The sequence below is a fragment of the Perca flavescens genome, chromosome 16 (assembly GCF_004354835.1).
Source record: "Perca flavescens isolate YP-PL-M2 chromosome 16, PFLA_1.0, whole genome shotgun sequence".
Taxonomy (NCBI): domain Eukaryota; kingdom Metazoa; phylum Chordata; class Actinopteri; order Perciformes; family Percidae; genus Perca; species Perca flavescens.
The window spans coordinates 5042107-5056003 of NC_041346.1; the positions used below are offsets into that span (position 1 = coordinate 5042107).

The 13897-nt window shown below is 40.7% G+C and overlaps 1 protein-coding gene across 1 annotated transcript in view; it reads right to left on the reverse strand.

Annotated features, from left to right (window-relative positions):
* The window catches only part of pam (peptidylglycine alpha-amidating monooxygenase), an 85283-nt gene that overhangs the window by 20587 nt on the left and 50799 nt on the right, over positions 1-13897 (reverse strand). The window contains exons 15-17 of the mRNA XM_028600987.1: positions 9210-9485; positions 4736-4865; positions 758-874 (exon numbers count right to left, since the gene is read on the reverse strand). Of these exons, the coding sequence (XP_028456788.1) occupies positions 758-874; positions 4736-4865; positions 9210-9485 (523 nt within the window). The remainder of the gene's footprint in view (positions 1-757; positions 875-4735; positions 4866-9209; positions 9486-13897) is intronic.

The window sequence follows — 13897 nt, forward strand, 5'->3', positions numbered from 1 at the left end:
TCTGATTCAGACCATCAGGAAAAATTGAGAAATATCTTTGAATATATTATAATCCATTCCCATGCATGCTGCTCAGATAAATCACAGTGACCGGCTCTTCTACCAACAGAGTGTGGTCTCTCCCTCTCAGTAGGTGTGGGGCAGGCAGGAGGGCACCGCTCGCCGCAGGACTAGGAGTTAATATAACATAGCCTAATACACACACATTTACATTCTTGTGTAAATAGATACTGATCCATAAATAGTTTTGTATAAATAAATAAATCAAAAAAGAAACACATAGTTTTAGATACATAATAAATAGTTGACTCTCTATAATAGGCCTACATACACAGTATGAAATTAGGGTTAATGCTATATAGATCTGTTGCACAGGTTTTCTTTTGCAAAAGTAAAATATGTTATATAAAGTGGGATATACCATTATATATTTTAACTGGACTTTATTTGTACAAAAAAGCTCTTTTTTTTTACTTTGAGACTTGTTTGAGATGAGAATGAGATAACGTCCTGTAACCTGGTGCAGTTTTGGAGAAAATATAAAAGTTATCTAAAGTGACTATATGTAACTTTTAAATGTTTCTGAAACTGTGTACTTTTTCCTTCCTTTTACCTGTAAGCTGTTACAGGTCATTTATGACGAGACTAATAGACGAAAAGAACGCTATTTTTAAATAGTTTTTATTAACGCCTCTTCCGGGTCTGGTTTTTCTGTTCAGAACAAAGACATCTTAAATTAAAGCACAATATATCTTACATGTCTCTGCCAGAAGCCTTCAGGATATTGCCTTGGGCAGGGTCCACAACCAAAATCGTGGACTGCTGAATTGTACCTAGGGACCTCTGTTGATATCTAGCCTGGCTGTTGAAAGAGCTGAAAAAAACAAACATTTTGTTTGTAGTTCCACACAAAAAGAGAAAGAGAGAGAGTGTAGTGATTTTTCCATACTACATTTTTTAGTTAGTTCACTAACAATGTTTCCCACAGGTTGAGAATTTACTTGTGGTGGTGGGTAGCGCAGGATGTGATAGCACGGCATGTGATGGCTGTCTCCAGTAGGCTATTAAACTAGTTTAATTTATGAACTATGAACTGTGATCCATACAGAAAATTACATGTTATTATAAATCTCAACACTGTGCTCATGGCATCTATCCTCCTAACTCCTGTTAAATCATATTAAACAAAGACTATCCAAAGTTAATTCTTGTTCATTTTGTTTGTTATAGATCATTGTTTGGTTTTTAAAGTATTTTAATCCATGTTTTGGCCACCATATTAACGTTAAATATGCTGTTTTGTACTATACATGTCCGTAGTCATTAAGATCTCATCTGAACAGATTTTTGTTATTGAAACAAATCTGGATTTACAGTGAACAGTAAATACAGTTAATGGGAATGGGCACACATACAACAGAATGAATGGGAACTGAAGGTTCAGTTAGCACTGATAAGTGGACTTCTAACGGACTCTGGGTATTGCTCCTCTCCAATCTCGAGCACGCGTTTGCACACTGAAATTTGCATAAACGTAACCCGCCTATCAGGATGTGCCTACCTGAACCATGCAGCAGCACAGCATAAAAGGCAGCGTGCCCGCTGTGTGACATTCTGTTTCTCTTCAGCGACAGCTGATGAAGTCGCCGCTTCACGGACGTCAATGTGCATTGTGTCCACCACCAGCCTGCAAGGCTGGCTGAGAGCTGCCCATGGTTAGACGCCTACGGTGGCGAGATTACTTCCGAGGCTTCAACGTGATCCGCGTTCCTCCTCCGTCTATGGGCGTCAAGGAGGTTAATCTACCCTCCCAGGAGGATACATTTCCTCAGAAGGGGAGGGGACGGCGAAGATGTTTTCATGGACCTCATCACCGGCTTGGTCTTTTCCGTGTAGGCCAATCTTCCATTTATGGAAGGTTTAACGCCGGAGAGGGCCGAGAGGGGATATCACAGCTTCTTAGCTGCCGCTCCGCAGCTGCCCGCTCGTCCCCTGACACAGTTTTACGAGAAGTGGCAGAGCACCTGCGCGATAACGGAGTGGGTGAACAGGAAGCTGAGACTGGCCTAGTCTCTCTCAGGAGGACATGAATTTCCTCTCGGGGGGAGATCCAGGACCTGCTACAGATGCAGGCGGTGTCTGTCATCCCTGTGCACGACCGATAGAAAGGGTCCTATATTTCAGACCGATCAGAGCATAGTGGGGGTATTCACAACCCCTGTTAAAGGGGACCCCAAGTGACCTCATACGTCATGGTGTTCACGGACCCCTGCCAGACAAGTGGATGCTTCACCCTGAGGGGTGGACACGTTGCACACGCAAGGAAAGGCCAGGAAGGCTGCTTTACGCTTTTCTGCCGCTCCGTCTCATCACTCCCCTGCTGGAGAGGGTGAGACAGGAACGGTTGTCAGTCATTCTGGTGGCCCTGGGTCATCGTACAGCACCATGACACGCAGAAATGACTCAAATGATGGCGGACCGGTCCTGAAACATTCCCTAGTTCTTAGGACTCTGTCTCAGGAGGCGGGTGCAATAGGTGCTAGGGATGTAACGATACACTAAAACCACGATTCGATACGATTTTAAGTTCACGATATGATTTTCTCACGAGTTTTATTAACAGAATGACATGACTGAAATATATCCCTTTATTTATATAAACTGTACAAAACAAGCAGATGTGTGCAATTGAAATAGTATTTTATCTTGAACTAAAAACTTATAAAAAATTAAAGATATTCTTGTTTATTGCTAAGGCCATATGGTTACATTTAAATGATTTATTTAAAATGTAATAACAATAACTTGTAACAACGTTTTTTACCAGTCATTTGCTGTTAAAGTGCAGCGTGTCTCCTCTGTGTCTTTAGCTGCAGACTGTTGTACGTCCCGGTGTTGGAATCCTTTCCAGTGAAATGCAGTCACAGTTCACATCATTTAGCTGTCAGCATTTAACTGGTTTAAGCCAGCTAACGTTACTCGTTAATGGTAGGCTAACTTTACCGGCTGTATGTTAACTAGCATCACACCCAAGGCTGTTTTCTTATCTCAGATGTTTGTAATCTTTACACATTTAAATCGATTTTTAACCGATTTCCAATGCATGGTTACATCCCTAATAGACGCGCTACCCACTCTGGGCCAACCTCTCCAGGCCTGGCTCCTGAGAGGGACAGGCTGAGGAGGGCTAGACGGTCTGTACAGGTTGTGCAGAATATCCAGGCGGCGAGAGCAGGACCCACCACCGCCTGTTACAAGGAAAAGTGGCTGGGGCTCCAACGCTGGTGCACGGAGAAGAGGCTAGATCCTTTGTCTTGCGCTGTCGACTCTATTTCTCTTTTTTTGCAGTGCTTGATGGATAGAGGGCTGTCTCATGCCGCTATTAAAGTGCATGCAGCTGCCATCTGTTCCTGCCACAAGGGTTTTAGCTACAGACCAGTCTTTGGCCACCCTCTTGTAAGGAGGTTTTTGCAGGGGGTTGGGAGACGACGCCCAGTTGTCTGTGTCTTTGCCCAGCAATGGGAACTGCCATTGTGCTTGAGGCTTTAGTGAGGGATCCCTTCGATCCTCTGGAGTGTTCCTCTCTGAAGGCGACGTCGCTCAGGACAGCCTTGCTGCTTGCAATGGCTTAGGCTAAGAGAGTGAATGAACTGACCGCCCTGTCGGTATACCCCGGTTGCTTGTTGCTCAGTGATGGCTGCAGCTCGGCTACTCTCACACAAATCCCTCTTTTGTTCCGCAGAACTTAAGGAGCTCGTTTAGGTTGAGGGTTATTCGGTTGGATGCTTTTTGTCGTCCACCCCATGCGGGGGTCCGAGAGGCAAATTGCATCTGCTCTACCCGGTTTGTGCGTTGGCATGTTTTGTGGAATGCCCAGCCCCCATCAGAAGCACGAAACAGCTGTTTGTGTGCTTCAGGGATGGTGTGGTTGGTAAAGCCTTATACATAAAGTGCCTTGCAGGTTGGCTCTTTGAGTGCATCTCAAGAGACCCTACCGCTGTGGTTCATGCACGTGTCGTGGCCTTTTTCGGTAGTCTGTGGGTTTTTCGGAGTCTGTGCTTGCTGGATTGACATGGAACTGGGGAAAAGGGATTGGTGTGTGCCAGTTGTGCCACATCTGGCCCCCCTCTGGGCGTGATACACCTACATGCTCCCCTGCTCCTTGATGACTTGAAGGATGTGGTGTGTGGGGTGTCCTTGCTTGTACTTTGACCCCTGCAAGGTTTCAGTAAGCAAACACATGCTTGGGATTGGAGAGGAGTATAACACATAGAGTCCAGTAGAGGGCTTCGTCTGTGCTTATAGAACTAGGGTTATGAGACCATAATGTTCCTTTGTTTTTTTCTTAACTAACACTTTGGTTGTTTTTTTTATTTTGGTTATATGATTAATAAAAGTTTAAAAAAAAATTCCATTTCAACAATAATATTGTTATTCTATTATTGAAGTTATTTTTGTCCATATGCCCTGGCAAGATCACCAGCCATTGTCTGTAAAGAATTTGAAATACATTGGCCCTTTATGGACAACAGGCCTAAAAAAGAAATGTGGGCTGTAGTTCAAACCAGATCTGTGCTGTCTGTGGGTGATGGATTGTATTTCATCTGATGGACAACTGAAAAATGTTACATTGCATTTAAAACATTGTACATTAGGATTTTTCAGTTTCAAGGACTGGCAGAAGCCCTGTATCAACAGAAAATGATTATATATATATTAATTGAAAGAGACTTACTCTGCCCCCCAGTGGTGGTCACCTCTGTGGAAAATGACCAAGTTAGAGTCAGAGTCAAGGGTAAGTCCTGACACCTGACCCAGCTGGAGAGAACTCTGCGGCCATGCTGAGACTTGCTCCAAATGGTAGTCTACCACACACAAACACACACACACACACACACACACACACACACAAACACACACACACACAGTGATCAGTGACATTCTGTAACTGTTGCTAAAAAAAAGGGCTTTACATAGATCTGTTTTGATCTAAGTATCTGTTTGTGTCTGTGTCTCTAGCTCAAGAACCCCAAGTTGACAGTGGATAAGCACACACAAAACAAAGTTGCAATGAGTTAACATGAATGCATTTCTATGACAAAAACCGGTGCTGACATTTTTTTCTATTGAAAAACCACATATACAGCACTAGCCCTACCAAATCCCAGATAATCCTAATCTATTTGGATTTCCGTTATTTGAGTTTTAAAACAAGTTGTACATAAGAGGTCTAAGGGCCGGGTTTTGTGTTAACATCTGAAATGTGTTTATAGCTGATTTGAAGAGCAACTCTCAAGCAGGGTAAAAAGCCGACCGTCATGGAGTGGAAAGACATAATAATCCTTTAAATATGGTGATAACGACACACATTTTCATTTTGCACACACAAAAAGTGGCGGAAATAGTTAAAAAACGAGCATGCATACTTTCTCAATTCAACGTCTTTGCAAAATATTATAGTCTGTGACTAAAAACTCAACATTATGACAGATTGTCTTTAGACGTGAGATGGTATCTTTAGATATGAGACAGACTTTTATTTTGTGTATGGTAGGCAAAAAAAGTCTGTGCTGAACAAAAACGTTAAATCGAAAATTGAACTGAATTGTGACCTTTAAATCAAAAGTCCAATCGTTACACCCTAGTCAAAACTGTGGAGATTTACTGGCAGGATGTACTTCCTGTGCCAGCTCAGGAAGTTCAACCTGCCTCAGGAGCTGCTGATGAAGTTTTACACTGCAATCATCCAGTCTGTTCTGTGCACATCCATCACTATCTGGCTTAGATGAGCCACCAAACAGGACAGGAAGAGAATACAATGGTCAGTCCCGACTGCAGAAAAACAAATATGCGTGCCAACCTGCCTGCCAATTAGGACTTTTACATGTCCAGAGTCAGGAAACATCACTACAGACTAGAGCTCTGCATCGGTCAAAAACTCCAGTCCTAGCTCGGCCCCAGCCTGATCAACCAATCACTTTAAGCTCTCTCTGGTCTGCTCATGCTCAAATCAATGATTGATGCTCTAGATGCTTATCTGAACTGTCAGGTGTAATGTACGTGAATAATATGTGTGTAATGCACACACGTGAATAAAATGTGTGTGGATGCATATGAATAAAATGTGTATGTATATTTATAAAATAAGCAATAACAATATTTCATACAGTGGCCTATGTGTGCAGAGGTATAAATGGGCACTATATATATATATATATGTGTGTGTGTGTGTGTGTGTGTGTGTGACACACACACACACACTGTAATAAAAACATTGTGCAACAATCACGTGCATAATCTGCTTTGACACATGCAAGTCTAAACAGACTATATACAGTGGGGAGACCAAGTATTTGATACACTGCCAATTTTGCAGGTTTCAACTGTGAGAGACGGAATCTAAAACAAAAATCCAGAAAATCACATTGTATGATTTTTAAATAATTAATTTGCATTTTATTGCATGACATAAGTATTTGATCTCCTACCAACCAGTTAGAATTCCGGGTCTCACAGACCGGTTAGTTTTTCTTTAAGAAGCCCTCCTGTTCTCCACTCATTACCTGTATTAACTGTTACCTGTATAATAGACACCTGTCCACACACTCAAACAGACTCCAACCTCTCCACAATGGCCAAGACCAGAGAGCTGTGTAAGGACATCAGGGATAAAATTGTAGACCTGAACAAGGCTGGGATGGGCTACAGGACAATAGGCAAGCAGCTTGGTGAGAAGGCAACAACTGTTGGCGCAATTATTAGAAAATGGAAGAAGTTTAAGATCTCCCTTGGTCTGGGGCTCCACGCAAAAGCCTCTCCACGTGGGGCATCAATGATCATAAGAAAGGTGAGAGATCAGCCCAAAACTACACGGCAGGACCAGATCAATGACCTGAAGAGAGCTGGGACCACAGTCTCAAAGAAAACCATTAGTAACACACTATGCCATCATGGATTAAAATCCTGCAGCGCACGCAAGGTCCCCCTGCTCAAGCCAGCGCGTGTCCAGGCCGGTCTGAAGTTTGCCAATGACCATCTGAATGATCCAAAGGAGGAATGGGAGAAGGTCATGCGGTCTGATGAGACAAAAATAGAGCTTTTTGGTCTAAACTCCACTCACCGTGTTTGGAGGAAGAATAAGGATGAGTACAACGCCAAGAACACCATCCCAACCATGAAGCATGGAGGTGGAAACATCATTCTTTGGGGATGCTTTTCTGCAAAGGGGACAGGACGACTGCACCGTATCGCGAGATCTTGGCCAACAACCTCCTTCCCTCAGTAAGAGCATTGAAGATGGGTCGTGGCTAGGTCTTCCAGCATGACAACGACCCGAAACACACAGCCAGGGCAACTGGCTGTGTGAAAAAGGAGTGGCTCCGTAAGAAGCATCTCAAGGTCCTGGAGTGGCCTAGCCAATCTCCAGACCTGAACCCAATAGAAAATCTTTGGAGGGAGCTGAAAGTCCGTATTGCCCAGCAACAGCCCCGAAACCTGAAGGATCTGGAGAAGGTCTGTATGGAGGAGTGGGCCAAAATCCCTGCTGGTCAAGAACTACAGGAGACATATGATCTCTGTAATTGCAAACAAAGGTTTCTGTACCAAATATTAAGTTCTGCTTTTCTGATGTATCAAATACTTATGTCATGCAATACAATGCAAATTAATTACTTAAAAATCATACAATGTGATTTTCTGGATTTTTGTTTTAGATTCCGTCACTCACAGTTGAAGAGTACCTATGATAAAAATTACAGACTTCTACATGCTTTGTAAGTGGGGAAACCTGCAAAATCTTCAGTGTATCAAATACTTGTTCTCCCCACTGTATTAAGCCCATGCTAGAAAAGGAAAAAATAAATGCTTGAATTTGCTATTTTGTAAGAGGCATAGAAAGGGACCGTTTGATTTACAATGGGGTAAGCTAATTGTGTGACCTGTAGCCAATCGGTGGAGGCTCTCAGCGTGCCTTGCTGGTTGACTTAGAGCCTGTCACTTAGGAGTCTGTCTTGTTGCTCACTTTTCGGCAATATTTTCCGCTTTGTTCAGACTCTGCGTAGGCTGGAATCGTACATGCAAACCGCAATTCCGTTGCCTGAGAACTGTGATTGTTAATTTTGTGAAGGTCAAATGTTGCCACTGTTAAGCCATGTTATCTATGTAGACTACGGAGATAAACTTAAAGCAAGCTCTGCTGCAGGTTTATTGAATTTAATTAATTTAACAATCTTTGGCGTTTTTCTTCTTAGGGAGCTTCAGCGGTATATAGTATAAGTCATTAAGTACCTCACGTAAAAAGAGCTTACAGTGATTGATAACAGTTTGGATAAACCTTAAATCAAGGGAATTTTTGATTTTGAATACTGTTAAAGGAGACCTACTGTGCTTTTCTGTAATATCTATAATGTTACAATGTCAGATGTTCATTTTAAACATGGCCAATGCTTCAAATAATGAGGTAAATTTAAAAGAAATTCTTTCCACTGTTCTGATCGCTCCGGTTTTTAACAGTTTTTTTCTACTCTTAGGCTTTGTATCATGTCATACCAAGCCGGGTTTCTATATATGATCATTTGCTTCAGGCAGGACGCTACTGCAGCTAGTGTTTACGTTTACTGTTTGAACCAAAATTATGATTTTGATATTAAGTTTTATTTTGATGAATTGTGCATTAATATTTAGAGTAAACTAGACTCATTGTAAACTTACAATTTGTGTTAATTGATCTTGATGCGTGGCATATCGTCACAGCCTTTTGACAATCAGCTGATTAGGCAGTAATTGAATCAGCTGGTGTATAATAGCCTAGCTGTGATTCAGTTGGGGTGCGTTTGGTTTGTAGCCATACGGTTTTTTGACTGCTGCGCAGAACAGTTACGATTGTGAGTTGAAGTTGTTTTTTGTTATATCTTTTATTTTTTGCTCTGCTGTCAATGCTGTAAACCATCTGGTAAGGATAGTTTATTATTTTTGTTGAAAAGAAGAAAACATATCAAATTGAAGTTTGAATGATAAAGGAACCTAAATGACAAACAAAAGAAATCAGTGGAGTGATTCTGAAATCAGTGGAGTGATTCTGAGTTAACATAAATGCAAGGGGCTGCAAAAGGATGTCTAAACATGTGTACTGTGTCTGTGTTACAATTTAAGAAAAAAGGGGTGGTGTTTTCAGCATCCATAACAACAATAAAATACCATTCAGGACCCACCTTGTCCTTTAGCTAGCAGCTTGCTTCTTGGCGGCTTGGCAGTGGCCTCAAGCTGATGGAATTTATGGACTCTGTCCCTCACTAAAACAGGATCTTCCCTGGTTTGGAAGGCTAGTTTGGCACTGGGAGAGCCCTGGTGTTTCTGTTGCATTAAGCTATCAATCTGAGCCACCAACTCAGCCTGGGCTTTTTGCATCTCGCTGGGTTTGAACTTATGAATGTGAACTACGTCCTTGCTCTGGTCTAGCAGCTTAGACATAAGTGAATAGGGATGACCTGTACAGACAGACAGAAAAGAACAGGAAAGAGTAGAAATAAAGGACAAGGAGACTGTAGGTTTTAGGCAAAGCCTTGCTATATAGGGCAAATGTAATGCTGTTGTAAAAAAGGCTGGTGAAATATGTCATTGGGACAGTGATATCGAAAATATAAAATACAATAAATATAAATTTTCCACTACATAGCCTAGTGTAAAGGTGTGTAGCCTAGTGTAAATGTGTAGCAGATAGTGGGAAGATTGTGTTGGAATAGTGAACAGTGTGCTCTACAGTAGGAAAGGTTTTAACCAGCACGAAACAACAGAGAGAAGAATGGACAGAAATTACATGTCATGTCATGCAATGTAATGCCTATTGTATATATTGTAATTTCAGTTGACAGGAGACATTAATATACTAATTTTAAAGACTAATATGATCTTGTTCTGTTGACCTCTGACATGCCAACATGTGTTGCAATATTAAAAAACTTAAGAAGTTTAACCCTGGTTCAACCTCCCATACTGTATGCTCTTTGGCAAGAATTCAGGATGCTCTAAGAGAGTAAAAATGATAAAAATCTAAATGGTGGGCATATTTTGTGGCAACACATTTTTTGTACAGATGGAAAAAGACACCATTAAAAACATCTATATTTACAAGACCTACATGTGCAAAACAGTTTAAAAAAAATACAGGATTTGCATTACAGCTATAACCTGTATAACCCAAAATCTAGTCTGGATTGACGACTGTTCATTTACCAGATAATTCTGGCAATGTTCATGTTGCAAATTGTATGTTTTGTGTGTTGTATTCAGAATAAATAAGAAATTGTTATTAACAAAAAAAGCCTTGGAGCAACATTACACGCTGAAAATGGCAAGTTTGGAAGAACATTTGTATCGTACAACAAGGCAGGACTGTTGGTTCGTTCACGAAATGATTGTAAAAATTTACAAAGAATATATTCACAGCATTTACTCACTAACTGGGATGTTTTAGAACCGATTGGCGGGGATTTGCTATAGACAAAATACACATGGCGATACACTGGTGAGCAAATTACGTTTAACCATGAATTTCATATATCTCATGTTAGTGTATTGTGTGAACAGTTAACTTAATTTAATATTACATGTGGTGTTTTCTTTTGTGGGGTGCAAATGTTGCACCACAACAAGTTTCTTCCCGAGACCATTTTTTCAGAGCCACGGTCGCTGCGTCTGGAGCTTAGCGCTGCCCAAGACAATTGTGATTGGTTTAAAGAAATGCAAAGAACCCCTGACCATTTTTTCTCCTATCCAGGAGTGTATGCTCCTGTTGCTTGACCTTCCTCCAAAGAGCTGCGTATGACATAACCCCCTGCTGAATGATGACTGAAATGAATGAGTTTGTGTGACCAGTTCCCGTTATTACTGGGAAAGGGAAAAATACACTTGTGCAGCCCTGCCCTGTTCCTAAGGGTAAAGCCAGACACCTTGTGAAGGAAGCTGTTTTCACTATCTTGTATCCACAGTCTAGTTGCTTCACTCTCTACCAAGACCTAATGTGCATACGTGAGGTTGCAATTGTAGATTTACTGATCAACAAAATGCCTTTAGTCTCAGCTCACCCTTCACCATGACAGTCTGATATAATGCCGTAACTGTGGATACTGCACCATGTTAGTCCCATCTTGTTAATCTTACACTTGTACCCCATTCAGACCGACACCAATGGAACACAACATTACGTCATCAGTAGCCGATAACCAAAATCTTCACAAATAATCATGGAACATTTTTAATGGTAATCTTAGTTTAATGTAGATGCAAATCAAATATGTAATTGGATCGTTATAACAAGCATTTTAGCAAAACAGTTACTCACAATGTCAATAGAGCATCGTGTAAATGCTAGTTATGTCCCGTGAATCAAACTTAAAAATGTAGCAAATGTTCCGTTTTTCCTGGCTCATCTGCAAATATAACAGTTGGGTCACTCACTCCCACAGCTGCATTGTCCGCTACGGAGCGCAGGAGGAGGGGATGGCCCAACTGCATGGAATACAGGATAGCATCAAATACCCTACCATTAGATACCGGAAGAACACAGTGTAAATAACTAAATATCTGTCTTTAAAACTATGCATATATCATCAAATGTCAAAGTCTGAAAAAAAAGCGGTTAAGCTCTCGCGCAATCGTTACCCTTAATGTCCTCGTTATCAGTCCGACCTTTAATACTGTTCATAACAAAACCTGCATGAAGAAAAGTGTGTTTGCCTATTAAACTTTCTTTATTTTACTGTGACCTTTAGTAGTTTGACTGAATACTGGTACAAATCCAATGGTACCTTAAAGGAACCTGACTCTATGTCGATCCAAGATCTCCAGAAGAAAAATATAGTTCTCAATTGTGTTGCTAAATAGTACCAATAAAGATGTGGACATTTCAGCCCCCCAGTATCAAATGGAAGATACAGTAGAGATAAGCAGATTCAAGGAAACTTTTTAAATTCATTTATATTTCCTGAAGAGTGCTGTGAGTTTCTTAAACATTACTGCAGGTGGCGCGAGAGGGATATTTTAAAATAAATACATGCATTTAGGCAATATGTTCATTTTTAACATATTTATTCTACCTATCATAAATATACAGTACAGGCCAAAAGTTTGGACACACCTCTCATTCAATGCGTTTCCTTTTTATTTTCATGACTATTTACATTGTAGATTCTCACTGAAGGCATCAAAACTATGAATGAACACATATGGAATTATCTACTTAACAAAAAAGTGTGAAATAACTGAAAACATGTCTTATATTTTAGATTCTTCAAAGTAGCCACCCTTTGCTTTTTTATTAATAAGGGGAAAAATTCCACTAATTAACCGTGAGAAAGCACACCTGTGAAGTGAAAACCATTTCAGGTGACTACCTCATGAAGCTCATTGAGAGAACACCAAGGGTTTGCAGAGTTATCAAAAAAGCAAAGGGTGGCTACTTTGAGGAATCTAAAATATAAGACATGTTTTCAGTTATTTCACACTTTTTTGTTAAGTACATAATTCCATGTGTTCATTCATAGTTGTGATGCCTTCAGTGAGAATCTACAATGTAAATAGTCATGAAAATAAAGAAACACATTTGAATGAGAAGGTGTGTCCAAACTTTTGGTCTGTACTGTAGGTAAGGGCATCCACCTTTCTTAGACGTACAGAGTTCGTTCTTCATAAGTTTGTTGGTGCTATAGTCTCTAAATGAGGTGTTATTCTGATGTCCAAATATATAAAATTAGATGAGAGCTTGAAAGTCAATGAGAATTTGTTTATATATTGTCTTTCATTTCCGTTAAGCAGCATTAGTAATGATTTTGAAGCATTTACTTACAGTATATCCAGAGATACTACCAAACGGGCCGATAAGATCTAACAGTGCCGGTATAGATGTGTTTGTTTTAAGAATAGAATTACAAAGTATGCAAAAAGAGCTATTCTTTGATCTCTGTTGCCAATTGTAATCCCCTGTATTTGCCTACTTGGGTCTAATTTCTATTGCTAGTGGTTCAATAGCTAGTACGAACAAAAGTGGTGAAAGAGGTGAACCTTGGGGAAAACCTCTTGTAATATTGAAGGGCTAAGACACAACTTCATTTGTCAGTACCTTAGCTTGGGGTTGAGATGTAATAGTTTGATCCAGTTAATGAAAGTATTTTAAAAACCAAATTGAGCTATAATATCAAAGATATAAGTCCACTCAACCCTATCGAAGGCCTTCTCTTGTTCTTGTTTTTGGCATTACAGTAAACTGAGAAGGCATTATGAAATCCTTGCCTTCCCTTTACAAATCCAATATGTAGCTCAGCGCAAATTCTTTCAGGAAGACCTAACAAGTAATCAGTCCCTCTTAAGCGAATCAGGGCTGGAGGCGTTCACCTTCTGATAATCCAATCAGGATCGGCCAAGGATCCCATAGGCCAATCACAGCGTACATCACTGTTTTAAAAGCTGCTTCTCTCCCTGTGCTATCAGCTGTCATTTCAGGAAGACGTCGTCCCTCCTCCTCCCCTCTCATCTCCCATCCTAGCGGTTTCTCCGGCTGTCGCTCCGATGCCTTCTCGGTCTAGTTTCCGGCTTTCTCCGCCCCCACCGGTGTCCGGATTCCATCGGGGGGTTACATCTTGGTTCCCTACCCCTACATTAAATTTATTAATATATTAAATGTATTAATAACGATGGAGTTCAATCTCCAAAACATTGTACACTACATGCTGTTGTACATTAAACCTTTTGCATATCTTCAAACAAGTCTCTCCTGATTGAATTGGTCATCACCCACAATACTTGGAAGCACATCCTCTCGCCTTTTCGCCAAAGTCAGTGTTTATTTAACTTATAGGTTGCATATTTTCACATTTAGTGTAGTTTAGTGTACTCACAAGCCCCC